The 23,082-nt window shown below is 44.8% G+C and overlaps 1 protein-coding gene across 4 annotated transcripts; it reads right to left on the reverse strand.

The window, feature by feature from the left end:
• Window positions 1-1,669: 1,669 nt before the first annotated feature.
• On the reverse strand, window positions 1,670-22,578 carry tapt1b (transmembrane anterior posterior transformation 1b). Of its 4 annotated transcripts, XM_061244785.1 has the most exons (16): window positions 22,384-22,578; window positions 18,911-19,041; window positions 16,768-16,886; window positions 16,426-16,458; window positions 13,999-14,161; window positions 13,320-13,455; window positions 12,934-13,031; window positions 12,301-12,370; window positions 11,765-11,845; window positions 11,288-11,397; window positions 10,788-10,847; window positions 10,536-10,604; window positions 9,790-9,866; window positions 7,209-7,372; window positions 5,952-6,071; window positions 1,670-3,842 (listed from the first exon to the last, which is right to left on the reverse strand). In XM_061244785.1, the coding sequence occupies exons 1-16, from the start codon at window positions 22,571-22,573 to the stop codon at window positions 3,580-3,582; spliced, it is 1,884 nt and encodes a 627-aa protein (XP_061100769.1). In that variant the 5' UTR covers window positions 22,574-22,578; the 3' UTR covers window positions 1,670-3,579. The 4 variants fall into 4 exon arrangements, with proteins under 4 accessions (XP_061100769.1, XP_061100770.1, XP_061100771.1 ...); XM_061244786.1 differs by lacking the exon at window positions 16,426-16,458; XM_061244787.1 differs by lacking the exon at window positions 5,952-6,071.
• Window positions 22,579-23,082: the final 504 nt, after the last annotated feature.

Here is a 23,082-nt window from a genome sequence, read left to right on the forward strand (position 1 = left end):
ATATATATATATATATATATATATATATATATATATATATATATATATATATATATATATATATATACAACAGATGCTGCTTTTCGCATAATGGAAACCTTGTGCCACACATGTTGTGAATATAACTTGATTAGTCACATTGGTCTCATTTACTCAATAAAGTTGGTACTCATGGACAAAATTTGAGGTGATATAGGAGGCAGTGCTGTGTGCTTATTTCACCACTAGGCGGCAGGAACAATCTAGAACAGAATGAACTGGACCCCAAAACTACCCTAAACATACAATGAGAACCATAATTCATTGGACAGTGACACAATTTTTGGTTAATTTGGTTCTGTACTCTTGCATTTGAAAGGATGCAATGACAATCGCAGTCAGCTTTAATATGAGTGTATTGGATGCACCGTTTAGAAATTATAGAAACTTTTGTACACACCAATTTTCGGGTATCAAAAAGATATTCGCCAGTAAAACATAAATTAAGTAATCATTTATAAAATTTGGTTGCATATGCTTCGCATGCAATCACGATTGAAATCTGAAATGCATCGACATCACCAGATGCTGGGTATCGTCCCTGGTGATGCTCTGCCAGGCCTGCACTGCTGCCATCTTCAGTTGCTGCTTGTTTAGGGGACTGCAATCTCCTTCAGCATGTAAAATGCCAGTTCAATTGGATTCAGATCTGGTGACTGCCTCAGCCAGCCAAGGATTTTCCACTTTTGGACCATCAAAAAACGCTTTGTAGCTCCAGCAGTATGTTTCGGGTCATTGTCTTGTTGCATGCTGAAGTGCCGTCCAATATGTTTGGAGGCATTTGGTTCTATCTGATCAGAATTAATTGTTCTTCTTCTGTCTGAAGTCTGTACTATCACTCTGGTACATGTTAAACTTTGTCTCATCTGTCCACAAGAATCTGTTACAGAGGTCTTGGGGCTTTTTTCTAGCAAAGTACAGTGGTTTGCATCTTGTAGTGTACCCTCTGTAGTCCTGCTGGTGTAGTCTTCTACTTATGGTAGACTTTGACAAATCTACTGGGGCTTTTGACATTGAGTTGAGCCCACCAGTTGTTTTTTTCTTGTTAATAATGAACCAAGCTGTTGACTTGGGCATGACAAGGGTTTCTGCATTGTTCTTGATTGATTTTAATTTATGAGCCTTGTGGCGGTCAGCTTAATTTGCATCGACACTGCTGTCTTCCTCATCTTGTCACACCCCAACAACAATCTCCAAAGGCAATCGAAAAGTCTAGAAACAAGACCGTACATCAACAGCTCTCTTCAGCATTCACTAACGACACAAACGAATACATGCCTAGCGAAACACATCTGTGAAGCCAATTCAACAAATACTTATACCTTAAAATGGGGGGACCACGTACAAAAGGTAAGTGGTTCATCCGATGTGGATAAAAATATCCTGAAATTAACAGACTTCAAACTAATTTTCCTCAGTGTATCCTTTCAAACACAAAGTGCTAGAGTACATAACCAAAAAAACAAAACGTGTCACTGTCCAATTATGGTGCTTGAGATATTATTATATACATAATATTGGGTTTATTATGAAATATGCTGTAAAGAACTATGGGTAGATTTGGGACGGAATAAGTCTTTATTGTAGTCCCACAAATTGGCACAAAATGCTTTCCACAAGGGCAACCAAAAAAGTTACAAAATCTTTTATTTATCACCCCCAATTTGCTGTGCTTCCTACAGAAGAACAGATGCTTTGAAACATGAGAAATTAAAATGACTGAAACCATAATTCTTTCATATTGCTTACAACACACAACAAAGATAATTCTGAGGTGTTCAAAATTGTTCTATGCAAAAAAATGCTATTTGACAAACCAACCAACCCGCTAAAAGACTGGTTCTCAAAACAGAAGCGTCTCAACTATGTCATGATTAATGTATAGGCAGATGTTTCTGTGGGTGAAAACAGGATTGATGCTGGTGTGTAAATTTCAGTCTTCTGATAAGTCTTTAATGACAGCCGTACAATTCAAGCCTTTTTGAGCCACGCCCCACGCCGATACATAACTTGCAGGTTAAAATATCTTATTGGCCTTTTAAAAAGTTGGCAGCTAACTCATGTTTATATGCATGTATTGGTAACCTCCCCTGTAGATTTAACATAGAAGAGTTGTGAAATGGGTTATTTAAAACATCACATTTGGAAGGAAAAAAAACACTCCCAAAACACACTTCATTGGCAATTTTGTCCAAATAGGTTTCTCAGGGCAATAGCTTGTACACAAGTACCACACACCTCCAGGCAAGCAGGTCACTTTCACACACGCATGTCAGCATTCCCTACAGCGGTAAGTAATGTCATTTCACCATGGAAACAGACCTATAATGATTTGTTCAAGGTTGTGAGTCAAACACCAAAATGCCACAGGGTAATAAGCCCTGGAGCAAAGCATGAAGCTTAAGACAGTATGGTACTTCAGTCCAAAAAAAATAAAAATAAAAATAAAAATAAAAAAACTCAAAGCACAACTCAAACAATCCAACATCACAACTACAGCAAGTACACACCTGGCAAAAAAGCCTGTTTGCTGTAAATTATTCCCAATCACACACACACACACACACGCATGTGTGTAACATGTTTCTGTGAAAAATACTGACTGCACTGGAGAATGAAATAATCATGAGTTCCCTGCAGCAGAAATCTTTGCCTACCATGTGATGACATACAAAAGTTCTGTGTTTGCTGTCAAAATATCACTTAATTTAGTTGCAGCTTCAAATACAATAGTCAAACCTATAAGATGTTTTTTACATGGACTACATTTGAATCAAACTCATCATTTCAGCACATTCATTTATCCCAGCGTTCATACGGTCTGCTGCTCTAAGGAAAACCAGATTACTGACGGGTTATGATTCTGATTTTTAGTTTGCTAAATTGATGCCTTCTCTGCATCTTTGTGCAGTGTTCATGTCACTGTATTTGGGTAGGGTGAGTTGATGTTCCTTCAGTGTTCGTGTCACTGTAATAGGAGAGGGTGAGTTGATGTTCGTTTAGTGTTCGTGTCACTGTATTTGGGGAGGGTGAGTTGATGCTCCTTCAGTGTTTGTGTCACTGTATTTGGGTAGGGTGAGTTGATGTTCCTTCAGTGTTTGTGTCACTGTATTGGGGGAGAGTGAGTTGATGTTCTCTCAGCGTCTGTGGCACTACATAGTTCTCTAATAAAAACTGCAGGTCAGCTCCTCTGAAGTGTTCTAGGCACAGCGTTCTGCAATGAAGGCCTTGAAAGGGCTGATCCGGGTGGGGCGCTCCATTTGTTCATCCCAGAGGCAACATCCAGGAAATGCCGTTAGGGGGAGAGGGGCGGGGTCAGAGGGCGGAGTTTAGAGGGAGAGGGCCGGGTTTAGAGTTGAGGGAATGGGCGTTGTTCTTCCACCAGGCCCCTCCCAGTAGATGTCCACTTTAGGCAAAAGCAGAAGCTACATTTCATTCTTCTAGTCAAAAATAAATTACACTGTGCAGTTCAATAAATACTCGGCCCCGCTCTGTTTGTGAGTCCTGCGGTCCTGCTGTGTCCCCGGTGACGGGCAGGGGTTAGTCTATGCGGTTCCCACATATCGTGAAGCGGTCAATCTCCAGCAGGTCCTTTTTGGGGGCACGGTGTTTGAGCTGGGCCCCGTCCGGGGGGAGGTCCTTCTCCTCGCTGTCGTCGGGCGTGGTCAGGAACTGGTCGGAGCTGCTGGGGGGCAGCCCAGGGGCGGGGCCGGGGCTGGGGTCCGGGCTGGAGGCAGGGCTCTCCGCCTGATGGGTGGGCTGGCTGGTGATGGACGGGGACACACCCTCCTCTGCAGGATTTCCTGGGGGGTAAGAACACTGCTCTGTTAGTGCGACTCACTCAGCATAAACCACAGGTACTATACCACATATACCAGCTGAAGGAAGGGCCCCTCTCTGTGGGGAAAAACACACAGGGTCAGGGTTAGGTGTGCATGGATGAAAATAACACATTATATATTGTATGGAATTTACATTCATAGCCCTAGCGTGAGATCTCTCCAGAAAAACCAGCAATGAATTTCTAGGTACAATATTCAGTGCCATGAAAAAGGATTCGCCCTCTTCCGGATTTCCTATATTACTGCATATTTGTCACACTGACTGATTTCAGATCTTTAGATAAAATGTAATGCTAGACAAAGGGAAATGTAGCACACAAAAAGCACATTTAAAAAAAAATAATTTTGATTTAATGAAAAAAGCCATAATGTATCACCCATGTGAAAAAGGAATTTGATATTATTCCTTCACATCCCTGTGGAGGAATTTTAGCCCACTCTTCACTCTTCTTAGCTTTAATTCAGACAAAATGGTAGGTTATACATTGTCTTGCTGTATAACCAAATTATTCTTCAGCTTCAGCTCACAGACAGACAACACACCATGAAACCACCACCACGTTTGACTGTTGGTATCGTGTTCTGACTGTGAAATGCTACATTTGCTTTATGCCAGACATAATGGGACCTGAAGTGTGCCCTTACTTGACTCATCTGTCCACAGAACATATCCCAAAAGGCTTGGGGATCATCCACGTACATTTCTGCAAATGTGAGATGAGCACTGATGTTTCTGTTGGTTAGTCATGGTTTCCACCTTGCTACTCTCCCATGAATCCCTTCTTTGGCCCGTCTCTTCCTTATTGTGGAGTCATAAACACTGGCATTAAAGGCTAGAGAGGCTTGCAGATCTGTGGATGTTCTTCTGGGACCATTTACGACTTCCCGATTGAGTAGTATTGATGCACTGCTGGAGGTATTTTGGCAGGCTGGCCACTCCTGGGAAGATTCATCACTGTTCCAAGGGTTCTCCATTTGGAGATAATGGCTCTCACAGCGGTTGAGTGGAGTCCTAGAGCCTTAGAAATGGCTTACTAACCCTTTCCAGCCTGAAAGGGTATGGAAAGGAACTTATTCCTCATCTCTTCTGGAAGTTCCTTTGATCGTGGCAAAGTATGCTTGTAGAACCTTTGTGGTAACTACTAAAGTCTGAAGGTTCAACATGAGTGAGGTTTACATTCAACATAGCTGGCTGCAATTAAGCCAGGCTGAATGTAATTATCAATTAATTGTGGTTAATTTGTTGACTGAGCAATGAAGGGGATACTTTCTCCTTTGGGTGGTATGGCTGTTCAATAACTTTTATCATTAAATAAATGAAATAATTTTATAAATGTGTTTACTCTGACTAATTTTGTGTTTCTCTTTGACTAATATCTTGTATAAAGATCTGAAACCATTCATTGTGACAATATGCAAGAATGGAGTAAATCAGGAAGGGAGCACATATTTTTTCCACTGGGAAATGCTAAATGACAAAGTAAAGAAGCTGGAACAAGTCATTCTGTCAAAATGGTTTTTCAACACCACTCTTCTGTCCTGACTTTATAAGCAAATATTTTTGTTACTGCTTTCATGCTCTAAATTGCTTGAGGATTATTTATTCTATCACTCCCTGCCCTAACACACAGTACAGCATGCACAAGGGATTTATAAAGGTAGACAGCACATTAAAAAGCCTTTAAATTAGAAGCAAACATCCCAGTCAAAACCTGTGAATCTTGGAAAGTTTGTGATCTGTTCACACAGACACGCAGTCCTCCGCTGTGAGATTTCAGCTTCAGACAGACCTGAGACTGAAACAGGAATTGTGGGTACCCAGTATGCTGTGAGGCTGGCAGAGTGACTCCTCATTGTGCACTCCAATTCCCAGCATGCCATGCAGCTGGCACAGTGAGTCCACAGTGTACTCCAATTCCCAATATGCTGTGCGGCTGGCAGAGCAAGTCCTCCCTGTGAATTCAGATTCCCAGCATGCTGTGCAGAGCCCACTCTGTGTACTGAAGCATGAGCAGGCTGCTGGAACAGGGTTCGAGCGGGAGGGGGTTTTGGGTCGCTGATGGGCCCTACCTGGGGTTTGGGGGAACAGGAAGCCAGCGGGGGGTGGGGGGAGCAGGGAGGAGGGTTTGGGGCAGGCAGCTGCACACGGGTCTGTCGCAGTAAGCAGCGGGGAGACAAGCCCCCCCGGCCCTGGGGCAGAGACAGGAGACAAGAGCAGAGAGCTGAGCAAGGGAGGGGTGCACCCTAGCCTAGTCTGAACATTGTGTGCCCCAGCCTAGCCTGAACACATGGCGCCCTAGCCTAGCTTAGCCTGAAAACACTAACCCCCTAGCCTAGCCTAGTCTGAACACAGAGTGTCCGATTCTAACCTAGGCTGAATATAGTGGACCGTAGCCCAGCCCGAACAGTGTGGCCTAGCCTAGCCTGAACACAGTGAGCCCCGGCCTAGCCCGAACAAACTGCAACTTGGCGTAGCCTGAACACAGTGTGCCCTTAGCTGGCAGTGTGCCCTGAGCTCTGTGCCCTTAGCTTTGTGCCTTCAGCTGGCAGAGTGTGCCCTTAGCTGGCAGAGTGTGCCATTAGCTGTGTACGCTTAGCCGTGTGCCCTTAGATGTGTGCCCTTAGCAGGCAGAGTGTGTCCTTCGCTGTGTGCCCTCAGCTGGCAGAGTGTGACCTTAACTGTGTACGCTTAGCTGTGTGCCCTCAGCTGGCAGAGTGAACCTTAGCTGTGTGGCCTTAGCTGGCAGAGTGTGCCCTTAGTTGTGTGCCCTTAGCTGAGTGCAAGGCAGTAGAACAGGCTGCTGAGTGGGGGGCAGTAGAATAATTCAGCCCAAGCAAAAGCAGGCAGCTGTACTCAGGACTGCAGGACAGAGCTGGACAGACAGACACAGAGCAGCAGCGCCTTACAGGGTGTGTACAGACAGGGCAGGGTCATGGGACACTGGTCAAATGTCACAGGACACCAGAGAGACCACACCAGTGCAGGGTCTTTCACATGCAGTGTTAGAGCTGTGAATATACCATGGCCCTTTCAAACACTCCTTCCTCTGAAATGTTCTTTTCATACAATAAAAGAAGAACTGACCATTTCTCTAAGTTGATAGACACAGGGTTAATGGACCAACATCTTATACCGGGCTCTAGCCATAGAACCGTCCACATGACACTAGAGTTTAAAAAGAGGGCAGTTCATTCACTTTTCAAGTGGCTAATTAGTGTGCTTCTGGTGCATGTCTCTAACCTGGATGGATTCTTACCTGAGGGGGGTGGGGGTTGGGGGGCAGTCTGTGTTCCTGGAGGGGGGTAGGGGGCAGTCTGTGTTCTTACCTGGGGGAGCGGTGGATCTGCTCCTGTTGGTCTTGCTGGAGGCCCTCCCTGGGGCTGCAGTGGGAGGGGTTTGGAACAGCTTCTCCTCCATGTTGGCCTCTTTAACATATAAACAAGACTTTCCCAGCAGGACGATGCTGTTCAAGACTTTGAGTGTTATCATCCTGGAGAGAGAGTTTGTACAGGGTCATTGTGCATGTCAGGTACATCCATTCAGTCCAACAGTGGCCTGTATTGGTCTGTGAGGACACATACACACACTATTGCTCTGTGCAGTCTTATGACTGTGGCAGTGGCCAATGGAGGGGGTGGAAATAAAACATTATTTTACAGGCTGTAAATGACCTATTATTTACTGGGTAAACAGCAGCTACTTACAGTATGTGCTATTTTTAGGTAAATATTTTGATTTTAGAGACAAGTACTACGAACCAGGCTGTAAAACATATTTTCATAATACTTTACAAGGCTTTTTGAAATTTAGCAACAAGATTTCAACACACACGGTCTTCTTCAGAATGTATACTAAAGAATACAGCCAACATACACCAAAAAACATTGGCATTTGCAATAACTGGGGGGGCAAAATAGAGTGTGTGACGATCCTCCTCTATTAATGATTGCACTCGCTACAGACTATGATTAAGTTGATCAATAAACAACATACGAGACAACAACACCAATAGCAGTAAACAAGCTCCAGAGTTGCATTACTGGCAGGGCAAAGGTTATGCAGTAGGCCTGAAGATAGACCAAGGCTATCCTGTGAGAAGAAGGAGTGGAAAACTGTCAATGCAGATCTCCACAGTTTCGTAGACGGATTGGGTGGCACGCAGTAAAGAAGCTGGAGAGAATGAGAGTGCTATTCTACATCTATGGTGCAGAACACTTCATAACAGTGGAGAAGAAGAAAAGAACATCATACATCCCTACTAAGACCATGAGGCAACAGGAAATAGAGTGTCTGGTCAAGGAGAGAATACTGCTAAAAAAAAAAAGGAGGAGAGCAGAGAACCTCAGGAAGAAACGCAGAAGGAAGGAACAGACAAGGTCCAACTTCTACAAAGACCCTTCAAGTCATGAAGGGACTGTCCTCAAAGGAGAAGAATGGAACACTAGCAACACCAAAGAAGCTCACCTGAAAAAATACTCTCAGGATGTGCAACTATGCCTGATGACAGCAGAGTGCACCACAGCATGGCAACAGCTGGTAGCAGGCATCATGGCAGGATCTCCCCGCTCCCCGGGTGCTCCGGAGGTGCGACAGCAAGAGCAGGTGGCAAGGTGGGCTAATGCATTTGCTTCATTAAAAACGGGGACAGTGAATGAGATGGGAAAGACTGGAGAGGAGGAAGAGCTCTTGGAAGGAGCTGTGGGTAATGGAAGCATTTAAAGCCAGCATCATGATATGAGCTACATATGATGTCCTGCTATCCCCCCCAAGAACCTGAAACAGTGGTACGGTGAAGACCCAGAGAGATGTACTCTCTCTGTTCAACAGCAGCAACCCTGAAACAAATCAGGGTTGGCTGCCAGACAAGCCTCACACAAGGCAGATACACCTGGAGGCACAACCAATTCCTTGCAGCTACACTGGAAAGCAGGCGGACAACCATCAGTGCCCTGCCTCCTCTGTCCCCCTGTCCTCCTGTCAAGGGCATTTGTCCAAGAAGGAGAGACGCATTCCGGGGCCCGATCTTTGATCCCGGAGATTGACTGGAATATGCAGGTTGACTTAGACCAAAGGCACTGCTTTCCAGCTTAGACAGCCACAACTAACCTCTGACCAGATCTTGAGCTTTGGTCCCCCTCGCTGTGCATCGTGAACATCACCAAGCTCACCGCGCCCTGGGAGGATGCTACTAGTGCAAGAGACTCCAGTACTCAAGAGCTGGCAGCCCACACAGAACAATGCGGATGGAAAGCTAGGGTCTGACGAGTGTAGGCTGGTTGCAGGGGAAGGTCAGGTCAACAACCATGCAGGGCGGCCTGTAGCATAGTGGGTAAGGTACATGCCCGGGACCTGCAAGGTCGATGGTTCGATCCCCGGTGTAGCCACAATAAGATCCGCACACCCGTTAGGCCCTTGAGCAAAGATTCTCTCCTGCTTATTCTAATCAACTGTACGTCGCTCTGGATAAGAGCGTTTGCCAAAATGCCATTAATGTAATGCTGCTGAAAGAAGCCAAAGCCAAGCCATTGAAGCCCTCACTGGAGCAACTGAAAGATCCAGCCCATGGCTCTGGATGAAGAGGAGGGACTGCAGCTGGGCTGCAAAGAAACATCAAGAGGAGATAATATTGTTTGGGGTGAGCCTGGGAAGCATTGTTGAACCCTCTGGAGGTGTACTGAGCTCATCAATACTGAGGAAGGTGCGCACTTAAACATCATCGTCCCGACTCCCAGCAAGCACGGTCCAAAGGTGTGTACAACAACAAAGGGATTTTAATATTTTGTTCTTTCAAACAGAACTACCCAGACCAACCTAGACTATATCTACGGTGGTATGAATGATCGAGGTAGAAAGACACAGAAGCCACATGCAGTAGTGTAAAACGGCGGATTTGAAGATGAATCTCACCCCAGGTAGAAGAGCAGTAGACAGACAAGGACTAGCGAGCCCTGTATCCTGACTGAGCTCGTCACCACCCGGATCAGCTGCACACAACATCCACACATCAGATACTATACTAACCCGGATCAGCTGCACACAACATCCACACATCAGATACTATACTAACCCGGATCAGCTGCACACAACATCCACACATCAGATACTATACTAACCCGGATCAGCTGCACACAACATCCACACATCAGATATTATACTAACCCGGATCAGCTGCACACAACATCCACACATCAGATACTATACTAACCCGGATCAGCTGCACACAACATCCACACATCAGATATTATACTAACCCGGATCAGCTGCACACAACATCCACACATCAGATATTATACTAACCCGGATCAGCTGCACACAACATCCACACATCAGATACTATTCTAACCCGGATCAGCTGCACACAACATCCACACATCAGATATTATACTAACCCGGATCAGCTGCACACAACATCCACATACATCAGATAACCCAGATCAGCTGCCACAGACCAACCACAACACAGCAGTAATCATAGCGATCCTTACATTCCTCCAGAGACAGAAATAACAGCTAAAAGACAGACTCAATCATAAAATGTATTTATCGAACAACCAGGAAACGGATTGCTAGTTTTAAACATGGTTATCATGAATAATTTGCGTCTCACGCAGTCAACAGTAAGTACAGAGAAGGGAATTCTGAGTTCAACTCACCAGCAGAGCCAGAGGAAGGGGGATGAAGCCCATTCTCCTCGAGACAGAGTCACTGTAGTCTGTATAAGCCTGAGGTCACACAGAGGTCACATTCAGTACGCTACGTACATCTCCAACTGCATTTATGACCCACTCTATCATAATCAGTCGGAAATCGCGACGGCCAATTTCACATAAATTGATGTTTATGTAAAAATGTCCATTTTTTGGCTGTTTTGGACTCTACGGTGTGGTTTCTCGTTGCTGACTCACGTTCTTTTGCCGGCTGCTGACAAGGTCGAACGCCAGGCTGGCTCTATATTCACTGTATACCTGAGGGGAGGAAGGACAGGAGGAATCTTACTGCTGAACAGGGATGCAGTATACAGTCTTGCCACAAACTGCAGAACTACAGACTGAGCATATCAGTGACTTAACGAACTAGTAGACATGGATGGACATAAGATATAGCCAGTTTATTAACGTTCCAGCTCTGATGACATGTAGTAAGCAGCATCACCCAGACTGCACTATGAAGACATTTTCTGTATTATCGATTAATTTGTAAACATCCTTGCCAAAAACACAAACATTGATGGCAAGTTTTAATAAGGTTTTTAATACAAAGTAGAACTTAGAACTGAGGAACCTGCAGGTTTGGCTCTATGAGGAGCCTGCAGGTTTGGGTTCATGAGTTGTATTGTACGGTGACTGCACCTACATAGGTATTGCACCTATTGCATCTGCTACGACTTCATGTGGACTGTACTTACGTCTGCTGTGATGTCATTGAATTTTGTGATGAAAGCGTGTTTTACGATGTCAACGGCGATCTCAGAGGCAATAACCATGCACACGTCAGGAAACAGGACCCAGAGGTGGTCTGGAGCACACAGAGGCACATATCAGCACTGGGACGACTCGCACTCCTTACTCGCACTCACACTCACACTCACACTCGCACAGTGGAATGCAGTGTGAGCAAAGAGCACACTCAACCGCTAGAACACAGCCTATAAGACCATTTCCCCCGCTCCTCTTTCATCTGCAAGTTACACAGCAGTACAAGTTTTATGCCAAAATGCGACTAAAACATGATCCAGTGTGACATACAATTTAATTTATTCACTTTTAGTTTTAGTTTAGTTGAGAAAATGTGAGTTTCTCCAGCAAACAGCACTTGAACAGCACTGCTGCTGCAGTGGGGCTGCAGTGGGGCTGCAGTGGGGCTGCAGTGGGGCCTGGGTTACCTGGGTTCCAGGAGAACTGCTCCATGTTCCGCAGACACACGATCAGCAGAAGAACGTAGTTGGTGAATCGCTCTTTGATATCTACGAAGGAAAAACATGTAAAAAATCTCATTTCAGACATATACAAAAAAAACAAAAGCACAGTTAAAAGATTGTTGCAACTGGATCTCTCCTAGTTTATAAATAAAAAATCTGCAGGTTATCCTGTGGAATCCAGTGTAACGTTACTGGAATTTACACTCAGGACACCTGATCACAGCCAGTTGTACATTTAAAGAGAGAAGATCCCCCAGGTCTGGGATCTGTAAAGGAAGCAGTGCTCAATGTCGGACCTCTCTACTCTCCTCATGCCATCTGAGCGTGCTCAGAAGGGTCTTTTCCCAATGACACTCAAATCTGAGCATGCCCGGATGGATCAATCATCTTTTCCTGATGAGATTCACAGGGTGTTTCATAAAGCCACGCCCTCAGGCCCTTTGACCAATCATGGCCTCCTGACCTTTTATGGTATGACAAGCTGAGCTGGCAGAACTTACCGCTGTTGGACATCTGAAACAGATTATTCTTCTCAAACTTCTTAAACACGCTTCCTTTGATCTCCACAAACTGTTTGACACAGGAGACAAGGTCTGTTCAATCAAACTGCAGTGACTTTACTTTCCTGTGACAGAGGCACTATGGTGAGCTGATGTAAATAATTTCTCACACAGTCATCTCAGTAACTAAAGGTGCTCAAACCTCACAAAGAGGCTTAAAGTGAACTCAATCTGACCCGTATAAGACTGAGGCAATCAGATCTGCTGTTGTCACCGGTCTCTGCAATACAGTTACCTGTGAGTGTGTTTATATGATATAGTTGCTACTTCAATTTGCACCAATACATAAATGTAGATAGCTAATGACAATTTCTTAAAAAACAATTTATCATTTGTTACTGGCTAACAATGTAGCTATCTCTGTTGTAACTAGGTTTTTGCTAGCAAGAAATCCAGCTATCCTTACAATAATATTGGCCAGCTATCAAGCTAGCTAATGACCAGTTTCAAAATCGTTCCTTGTTTCTACCTTACGAACCTGTTGTAGCCAGCACCAACTACAGGTAAACTAACAAGCCATCTAGCATATGTGAGTTTAACTGATATACAGGGTAACGTCTTGCAGAAACGCACATTGTTAGACATCATGATGGTGAGCAGGGACTTGTTGTGAGAGTTGAAGGCCACGTTGAGGGTTGTTGCCTGGACCATGATGAGAATGGCGTGGAGAACTGTAGGAAGAGCTAAGGAAAACACAGTGCTCAAACTAACACACGCACGCAAGCACACACGCTTGCGCACACACAGACACACACACACACACAGCTCAACCTACCACACACCCACAGCTCAAACCAACACACGCCCTGCAAAAACTTACACACACAGCTCAACCTAACATACTCACACAGTGCTAGCATACACTATTCTCAAACGAACTGTTCAAACTAAAACACACACACTGCTCAAACTTGCACGCAGTGCTGAACCCTGACCTTTGAACCTTGCAGAAAGGATACACACATACAGCACTGCCATGAGGAAGTGGGGGATGACTCCTATATGGGCTCGTTTCTTCTTCTTGGGCTCTGTGGCCGTCCAGTACAACGCATCCAGGATGTCTTGCCCAAAAGAGGAGAACAGCCTATCCGCAACCTGCAAGAGGGAAGGCCAGTTTCAAAAGGCCAATCAGCTACCAGCAAGAGGGAAGGCTACTTTCAAACAGCCAATCAGCTACATGCAAGGGGAAGGGCCAATTTCAAATAGGCAATCTGCTACATGCAAGGGGGAGGGCTAATTTCTCAAAAACAAATGATCCAACGCATTACATTACATGTTATTTGGCTGATGGTGGTATTCAAAGCGACTTACAGTTGATTAGACTAAGCAGGAGATAATCCCCCCTGGAGCAATGTAGGGCTAGGGACCTTGCCAAAGGGCCCAACAGATGTGCAGATCTTATTGTGGCTACACCGGGGATTGAACCACCAACCTTGCGGGTCCCAGTCGTGTACCTTAACCACTTACAGGCTGTCCAACACAACACCCCATTATTTAACCATAAGGTACATTTTTAGAAAGTTCTTTATCCATAATTGCGTGCAGGACATTAGTAGCTCCAGCACGTATTACACCAGCAGTATGTCAGGTTTTAGTTGATTATTAATGATTGGTGAACTGGTGTTGCAGCACTGGTACCTCCAGCATGTTGTAGATGATGTAGAGCTTGATGACAGACTGGCCCCGGATCAGGTGGTACATCATGGAGTAATCCACATAGTGCATCATGGAGTAGCACAGGATCATGATGAAACCCTTCAACAGGTCACACACCTGGGCTGGCTGCAGGAGCCGCGAGCCACTGGAAACACACACACACACACACACACACACAGCCATATGCACAAATACACACACACACACGCACACACACAGCCATATGCACAAATACACACACACACACAGGCACAGACACACCCCCATATAAACATATACACGTGCCCACACACCCATACGTGCGAACACGCACACACAGAAAAGTACATGTTAGTCTAGAGATAGAACTACACAACAGCACAGACTTTAGCCTGCAGACATATTATTATTGTGATTAATATTAATATTTATTATCATTATTATAATACCACTAACTACAACATGCTACATGCATAAAAGAACATTAAACAGAATATTAGAAATTACTGAAGGATATTCAGGTATTTACTATAGGCTGATCAGGTGGAGGTGAGCCAGTGGGTCCATACACACTAAACCAGCACCACAATCTGCACCATGTGACTGACATACACACACTGCTACACACACACCTAAAATCACTTTAACAGCTGCACTGTAATTACAAATTCCTAAGAATGCTTTCACATTCATAATTCTGAAGATTACATTACAGTATTACACAAAAGCATTCAGTCAATGGTGTTCATAAAACCAGGCAACAAACACAGTAAGATATGACTAAAGTTTTTTTTAAATAATATTTATAACACTTTGGCGTTTACCTGATACAAACGGGGGAACCACAGCATATAAATAGAGGTGGAACATAACCCCAGAATGATTTAATGTTTAATAATCAGATGAAAAGTTTGGACTATGTAGAGCGCCCCCTGTGGCTAAGTAGAGGAGGACACGGTGTACTGCAGCATAGGGTCAATGGCAGGCCAGCCATAGGGGGGAGACTACAGGTCAAACTCATCACATTAAACAGCCCACTCATTCCATTAGCACCCTGCAGCGCAGCTTAGCCACTCAGGCTAATTCCCCTCCACTGAAAGCTGCTGCGCATGGACTGACAGACCCCCAAATCTCGCAATTTAACCTCCATCTGCTTAACTCTCACCGCAGTGAAATCGAGCGTACAGTTGCAGGGAGTTCGAATTTCAACACTCCGAAGGTGCTGGTGTTAACAGGTCTGTACGAACAACAGGAAGACAGATAAATGTATTGTATTTAATTTTGGCGCATCTACTGCCCTCAACAAATGCTACTGCTATGCTATGGCTATTTTACAGCTATGCTACAGCTATGGTAGCCAGGGAGCCATGACACTGAGGAGAGAGGAGCTGTGGCAGAAAGGGAAGTGATAACAGTTGAAGGAGGCTCAATTAAAATGAGCCACATGTCTGTGAGCCCACCTGTCAGGACTGGCGGCTACTACTGCTGTGGAAAGAGCTGTTCCCAAATGCCAATCACTGTTCGCAGAAGCTAATAGCTGTTTCCTGATGCTAACAGCTGTTCCCTGATGCTAACAGCTGTTCCCTGATGCTAATAGCTGTTCCCTGATGCTAATAGCTTTTCCAAGATGCTAATAGAGGTTCCCTGATGCTAATAGAGGTTCAGAACCTAATCATTGTTCCCAGAAGCTAATAGCTGTTCTCTGAGGCTCGACACAGTTCCGTGCTGTTCACAGTCTAGCCAGCAGAAGACACGAAATGGCAACACAGGGCAGTTCTCTAGGAAGAATTGCCAAAGTAAATTATTGCGCAATTCTGACATGATGCATGATTGGAACAATATACAGGTGCTGAGTGATATCATGAACTAAAACAACAGCAGCAGAAATAGCAGTATCTGTGCTGTGTGATTTTACATATAAAGTAAATATATATCCGATTTTTGTGAAAAGTTCCCATGGCAGACCCACTCTCAGCCACTAGGGGGTGTTAGTCAGTATGTGGGGCTGACCACACTGCACACTGTGACAAACAGGCTACAGTTTCTATTGAGAGAAGTGGATTCCACAACTCCAACCTTCTGCCATCTTTGAGAACCCTCTGCCACCAGAATAAAGCCTGGGTGGGCGTTCATACCCTCCCTCCCCGGGGCACAGACCCTCAATGTGAGGGGAGCCGTAGAGCATGAAGGTGTATGCTGTGTGAAGCAGTGAGAGCATTTAATGGGCCTGTTTCTCTCGTCCTGCCCCAGAGCAGACGTTAGTGTTAATACTGCGGTTCAGTATTCAGTGGAGCCTCTACAGAAGGAAACACAGCCCTGTTAGAGAACGGAAGCCAAGCTGCCCCAGAGCTGGATCTACAGAGAAACTGTGCAAAGCCACACCGGCCGTTTGCGCAGGCAGAAGGCAGCAGGGCCAGGCGTCCGGCCTACCTGCTCCTTTTGCAGAAGGGGCAGATATTTGCCCTGAAGGTAGAGAGAGTAGGAGAAAGGGAATAATCAGAACCTGGTTACCCTTCTTCCCCATGCGTCATTGCTGGTGGATATAGCTGCATATGGATGTTCCCCATGTGTAGGGAAGGGATCATCAAATAACAGTCCTCAAGGGCTGAGAACTGCTGGTTTAACACCCTCCCTGTACCTGGGAGTCAGGTGTGAAGACAGTCTGGCCAGTAGCACTAATTGTTCGGCAATTGAAAAAAAAAAATTATCAGGGAGAAAAGAAAACCAGGGTCAAATTTGGATTTGAGGTCCAGATATGATGATGGCACCCACCTGAGGCCGCAGCAGGGCAGGGTCAGCAGTCTGACGAGGGCCAGCAGGACCCGCAGGGGCAGCAGGGTGAACACGTACAGGAAGGCATCCAGGCACAGGAAGAACCCGAATATCATCAGCTGCAGGGTTGAAGGTCAACATGAACATTGACACATACGCAACAACAACCTTAAACATGAAAACAAACCCACATCGTCTACCATGCAGTGGCAGTGCAAATTCCTTTCCCTTGAAAACCTCAAGTAATGGAGCCAAAATGGCTTCTCATTGTTGGTAGGCAACCACAACAATCCATCCATTCAAAATATGAGATTTCACCTTTTCATATCACCTTTTATGTTGTTAATAATTTGCAAACTGTAGTGCAAATACCAGATCTGTTGTGATAAGAAATGGTGAGGGTCCATGTTTCCAGTGAATCTGTGTGCTGATAAAAATGAGATTACACATGGAGAACCTGACACATTGCATGGGGACTACCGCTGCCCCTGGTGGTCAAACTGCAAACGCACTATTACTCAACCTGAATGGGTCAAAGTCGAGCTATCTTTTCTGAAGCAATTTTCCTGGTCATGCTGAGAGTGCTGAGAGACGGTGCTCACTAGTGTCACTGCAGTTAGCTCCAGTCAATTATGTTTTCCCACAAGAAAATGTACTGGCAATCTCTGTTTTTTCTTCTTAGCACAATACAGCAATACTTTGTAAATTAATCAGGGACAGATTGCGGCACTCTCTCTCACACACTTAGTGCAGGGACCGCATCCGCTTCCCTACTGCGCAGTCTCTGGCTCAAAGTTGTACACATGGCAGCACTGGCACCCTTAAGACCAGCATGAGGATTCATTGAGGCAACAGCACCCTCTATTGGACAGACATGGTAATGCAGTGTGACTGTGGAGTTACCGTATCATCATTGGTCTGAGGTCAGTATTCTGCCTAGGGATGCATCACTCAACACAGAGCAGGTGAACCAGACTAAAAATAACAACTCCACTTAATGAAAGCCAAAAATAAACCACATCGACCACATTCAGCAACACTGCATTTCATTTAAGATCTATTACTAAAGTGAAATGTGAAATTAAAATGGCACAACGCCAGAATTCGGTGATTGACCATTTATTCAAACACTGACCCCATGCAGAACAGACAGTCAGGTCATTCCATGTGAGCTCAACACTTTTGGACTGCATTGTCACAGATTGTAATGAAGTGGTGAGTGTAAGTGTCGTATGACAAAAATTAAAGTGTTGCAATATTTTGCATTAATACTTTGGGGATGGTCTGCAAAAACGGTTTAGTTGTCTCTTTGGTAACAAGATGCCAAACAGCTGATGTTTACATTTTTTAAAACACGGCGGAGCCTGGAGTCGGCTGTCCATGGGAATTAATTTCAGTATTCCATCTGGCTGTCCAATCAACACTGTATGACAAATTACGACTGTCTCGGCGACAAATTACAACTGTGTCGGCGACAAATTACAACTGTGTCGGCGACAAAGTACGACTGTGTCGGCGACAAAGTTCGACTGTGTCGGCGACAAAGTTCGACTGTGTCGGCGACAAAGTTCGACTGTGTCGGCGACAAAGTTCGACAGGTGCGCGACACTGAGAAAAAGTGTCATACTACATTTAGTTATACAACACTTATCGCACAGGTCGCACGACAAGAATAAATCAGGCTTTACTGGAGGTCGTAAATAAATTATTCTGACATCACGTTATACTGTAGGTCTTCACCAGCTTTGTATTTACATGAATATCAACACTACACACACTTTAACCCTGTAAACCCTGTGACCGGTGGCACTGAGCATGCATCAATGGTGCCAGTGGGGTTAGTCACAACACACACACTTTAACCCTGTAAACACACACTACACACTTCAACCCTTTACACACGCACTACCCACACACTAACCCTTTACACACGCAATACCCACACTTTAACCCTTTACACACGCACTACCCACACTTTAACCCTTTACACACGCATTACACACTAACCCTTTACACACGCACTACCCACATTTTAACCCTTTACACACGCATTACACACTAACCCTTTACACACGCACTACCCACACTTTAACCCTTTACACACGCACTACCCACACTTTAACCCTTTAGAACAGAGGCGCACCTTCTCCAGTTCTCGAGGGATGCGCAGGCAGGTGTACACCCTCTCTCTCCGCTCTGTGTACTTGGCCTCGTTGTGTTCCAGGAAGTAGCCCCTCGTCAGCTCCGTCCCAATGAACCGGAAAAGCGACAGATCTGAATATCAGGAACAAAAATAATTACACATATTTACCACAACACCACTGCAGAACACATGGAGTCTGAGCAATTTGTTCTTTAAGCATTTATTTAAGCATGTGAGGTTCATTAAGAACATGTCCTTCTTCAAGGACACCCAGGGAGAAATGCCAGAGAGAACAGTTCAGGGAGAGAGAGAGAACAAGGAAAAACCCCTGGAGCAGTTTTTGGTTTAAAGGCATACTATGCAGGATTTTCACCTTGAAGATATTATAAAAGAAAAAACATTCAGTCAGTACGATACACTGATAACCTGTGTCTGTGTTCATTTCTGCCCAATACCCTGCTTGTCTACTTGTATTTGTAAACCTCCTCAGGCCGCTTCTGGGCATGGGCCTTCTTTATGAGGGTGAGAGGAGATGTGTATGGATTGGCTAGTACAGTGGTGAGCCGTGTTTGCAAGAAATGAGCCATGGTGGCTAACCCATTAAGCAAGTGGCTGGCTAGCGTTTGGTAACAATGCAGTAAATAGCTGCCGTCATAAGCAAATTAAATTCAGTTTTGTAAGTCAGCTGGCAGGCCATGATAGGTGAGTCCCACTGCACAGTACTACTGCTTATATTTTTGTGATATTCCATCGGCTTCCACATGCCTCTCCTGGGCATTTTAAAAATAAATGCGTTTGTCAGTATCCGTACTTATGTTACAGAAACGTGCTTCCAGCAAGGCGAGGTACAACTAACTGAAATCCACTGGTGTTAGCAGTGGATAACATTAGTATCACCACTAAGAACATCTAGCTAAATACAAACACAAGTGTCCATTAAAAAGCTAGCCAAGTGGCTTGTGTGGAAAGCGACCACTAAAGCAGATGTTTCATGAATCAAACTAGACGGCGGTTTTCTTAGCTCATTGCCATCACACCATCTGCAACAGCCAGAATCATCTTGGGAGTGTAGGCGAGTAGGGTTGAGAATGGGGGCGTGGAAGTAAATAAAGGGCCACTTGAAGGCCTAAAATTCTGCATAGTCTGCCTTTAAGGGCCTTGCTCAAGGGTTCCTACTTTTCATATAGGGAGCTTCATTCCTCCAGATGCAGGTCAGCACCCCTATGTGAGCTCTACAGTTACCGGTCAAGCAGCCTATCAGAGAAAACCTACCACCACTGTTCCACTGTAAGTAAGAGGCGGGGCCTCTGTGAGCAGTGATTGCCCTGTGATTGGCTCCTGTCTTACAGTGGCCCCGCAGAGTGAGGAGTTTTTCACTATTCCAGAAAGCAAAGCCTGGGACAGTTCAGTATTGCCGTAGAGACAGTGTAAATATACGTATCCACCTCCAGCTCCGATGCCAGGTACCTGTCACCTGGAGCTACAGGTTCACCTTGAGGCCAGAGCAGCTGAAAGCTATGCCAAAAGGCTGGTGATTCAGGCAGATAATGACTGCATTCACACCCAATCTGTACCCTCAATGAGCTACAGCGCAATGTGGCACGTTATGCTGAGTCAATGTCAAGCCTTCGCAAACACGCTTACAAAACATCCCATAAACCAGCCCGTCATCAGCGCAGCAGTTTACTCAAAGATCCCAGGAGGCAGTTTTATAATTCAGAGTCTCTCTCATAACTGCACCGTTTAATTACTGAGAGCATGCCTTATAACTGCACTGTAAGAGCATTTGAAGTTTCCGTTACACTTTTAAAAGCAGCTAAAATGAAAAGCATAGCAGCTGATTAAACAATTTCCCTGGCTTTATTCATTCACTGTGAACCAAGCAGCACTTTCACCAGGCCACCCAACAGCCAATAAAAACCACGAATATTTCATGTACAGCTGAAACTTAACCTTAACCTCTGTCCCCCTGAAATAACCCAATACATTGGAGAAAGGCAAGTACACCTTAACAGACTCCTGAAACACACATTGTTTATTTTGGAAAGAAGCAGCATGACATTAACTTCAGAAAATAATGCCTGCGATACCGAGTCCAACTTCCGATTGGACAGAGATGAGGTCCGCGAAAAAACCTGTTTACTTCCATGTTAATACGGTCAATGTTCCAAGGTAGAAATCTATTAATATGTCTGTGTATCCTTTAAATTAGCGTATTATGAGCTGCCAGTAAAGTGCATTTCCAGTGAGATTTATCCTGGCCACCAAACAACACATAAGAACAGCATCAGGGACGTGGATCCGTGGATACACTTCACACAGACACTTTCTGGTGAATGAGGTTAGACGGGTAAAAACATTAGCGAAGAGCATACATGGGCTACCTAACCACGTCGATGATCTCCCCATAGCTTAAAACGAAGCATTTATTCTCTAAGCTTTCATTATCTCTTAGGCATTTAACTTAGCATTTCTATTCTGTTAACGTTACCCAGCTAATAGAAGGTAAATAGCTAGTTATTCAGCCAGTTAGCCACGAGATACTGTACTGTTCTGCGTTACATATTGCGATGTCCAGCTGTTTTCCCAGTTAGCCTGTAAATTAGAGCGAACGTTCACGTTTGACAGATAGTAAGCTACACAGCTGGCTATCGTTAACCACGCACGGAGACAAAGCCTCGCAGGTTTTAGAATATTGACAGTAAGCCTATTCAAATATAGCGGCGTGCTATAGACCATACTAGCAGGTTCAACAATAACATGTTTTCTAGAATGGAAGCTGGCTTTTTGCCGTCAAGCTGACACTCGCGATAAACACTCCGCAAACATTTAACGTTAACTAAGACAGAGAACGGACTCGGACCACGAGTCTGGCTGGCCTGTTAGCTAAGACCGAAAGCCTGGCTAACCTATTAGCTGGAAGTGAGTGCCCGGCTAGCCCATTAGCTAGAACTGAGAGCCTTGCTATCCTATTCGCCATGAGTAATACTAGCCTGGCCAGCCCGTTAGCTAGTTGACACTTTGGACTTGGAATTCTCCTGCACTCGGGAATGTTGCACGCATCTGGCTAGTGTTAGTTGTACTAGCTAGCTATTGGCGCTAACCAAGTAAATTATATATGCTACACATTTAACAGTTTTTTACTTTGGCTTACATCTTAAGGTTAGCTTGTAGACAACTAACTTTATATCTTCAGTGAGCTAAACATAACGTTATGACAATAAATGCCATTCGCGACACAGCATTGACATTAGCTAGCATTAATAAGCTGGCAGTTTAGCTAGTAGCCAATCTGCAATATGATGAATCTATTCAATACACTCCAATGCTAATATCTAGAGTAACGATTAAAAACACGAATATGACAGCGTCATGGCCTTTGCACGGTCCACAGAGACACAGCTATCTGGGCAGCGGTGCGGCCACCACTGGTACACTGGCTCAGCTGGCTGCTTGACCAGCGGGAGACTCACCTGAGAGACTGCTCTGTTTACCCTTCTTTCCAGCGTTTCTCTCATAAAAACCCAGAGTTTCCGTAACTTCTGAAGGGCTGCTGTTCTTCTCTGCCTTTATCTTGCTCTTCCCCGTCAATTTCTCCCTCTCCTTGTCCTCCGTTTCAGTGTCTTTTTCTTCTCCGAGCCCAGCTGCCACTGAATCCGCCATCTTCGCTCAGTCGCAGCAAGAGCAACTGACGCAAAACATAAACTAAACGTCACTTCGTCACGCCGGGACTCCAAATCCCAAACTCCCGTGGTTGTGCATGAGCTGATGACGTTTCATTTTGAACACCCATACCAAAACATACTCCCATTGAATTGTTGCAGTTCACTGCATATTCCTTAGCTAGCAGTGACATCTAGTGGCAGGATAAATTGTACCGTCAATTTGAAACCCCAAAGTTTGCACACTGCAGTCCCACAGAAAAACTTCAAAATGAAGCCTCCTACCAAGGACATAATTTATGTGGGCGATGGGGGTAATAACCTCCCCCACCCCATATAATATATTCGATGCTGAGAAAAAGAATTGCAAATAAAAACGCAGCAGGAAGACATTCAATTTGGCGAATCCGTCATGACTGGCGTTACAAATATTGTCAATTCATCTCAGTAATAAACGCAAAATAATAATCCAAGAAAATGGTTATTTATTTTTTCAGTAATTACATAAAT

This window comes from Conger conger, chromosome 6 (assembly GCF_963514075.1).
Source record: "Conger conger chromosome 6, fConCon1.1, whole genome shotgun sequence".
Classification (NCBI taxonomy): domain Eukaryota; kingdom Metazoa; phylum Chordata; class Actinopteri; order Anguilliformes; family Congridae; genus Conger; species Conger conger.

What these genes read in the sequence shown, in the direction of transcription:
- tapt1b (XM_061244785.1), bottom strand. Translation starts at nt 22,573, where the DNA reads ATGGCGGATTCAGTGGCAGCTGGGCTCGGAGAAGAAAAAGACACTGAA. An exon ending in TCCCTCGAGAACTGGAGAAG is followed by an intron (nt 16,887 to 18,910) that starts GTGCGCCTCTGT and finishes TCAACCCTGCAG; the next exon opens with CTGATGATATTCGGGTTCTT. An exon ending in CCCTTCTGCAAAAGGAGCAG is followed by an intron (nt 14,162 to 16,425) that starts GTAGGCCGGACG and finishes GTGTGTTTCCAG; the next exon opens with TGGCTCGCGGCTCCTGCAGC.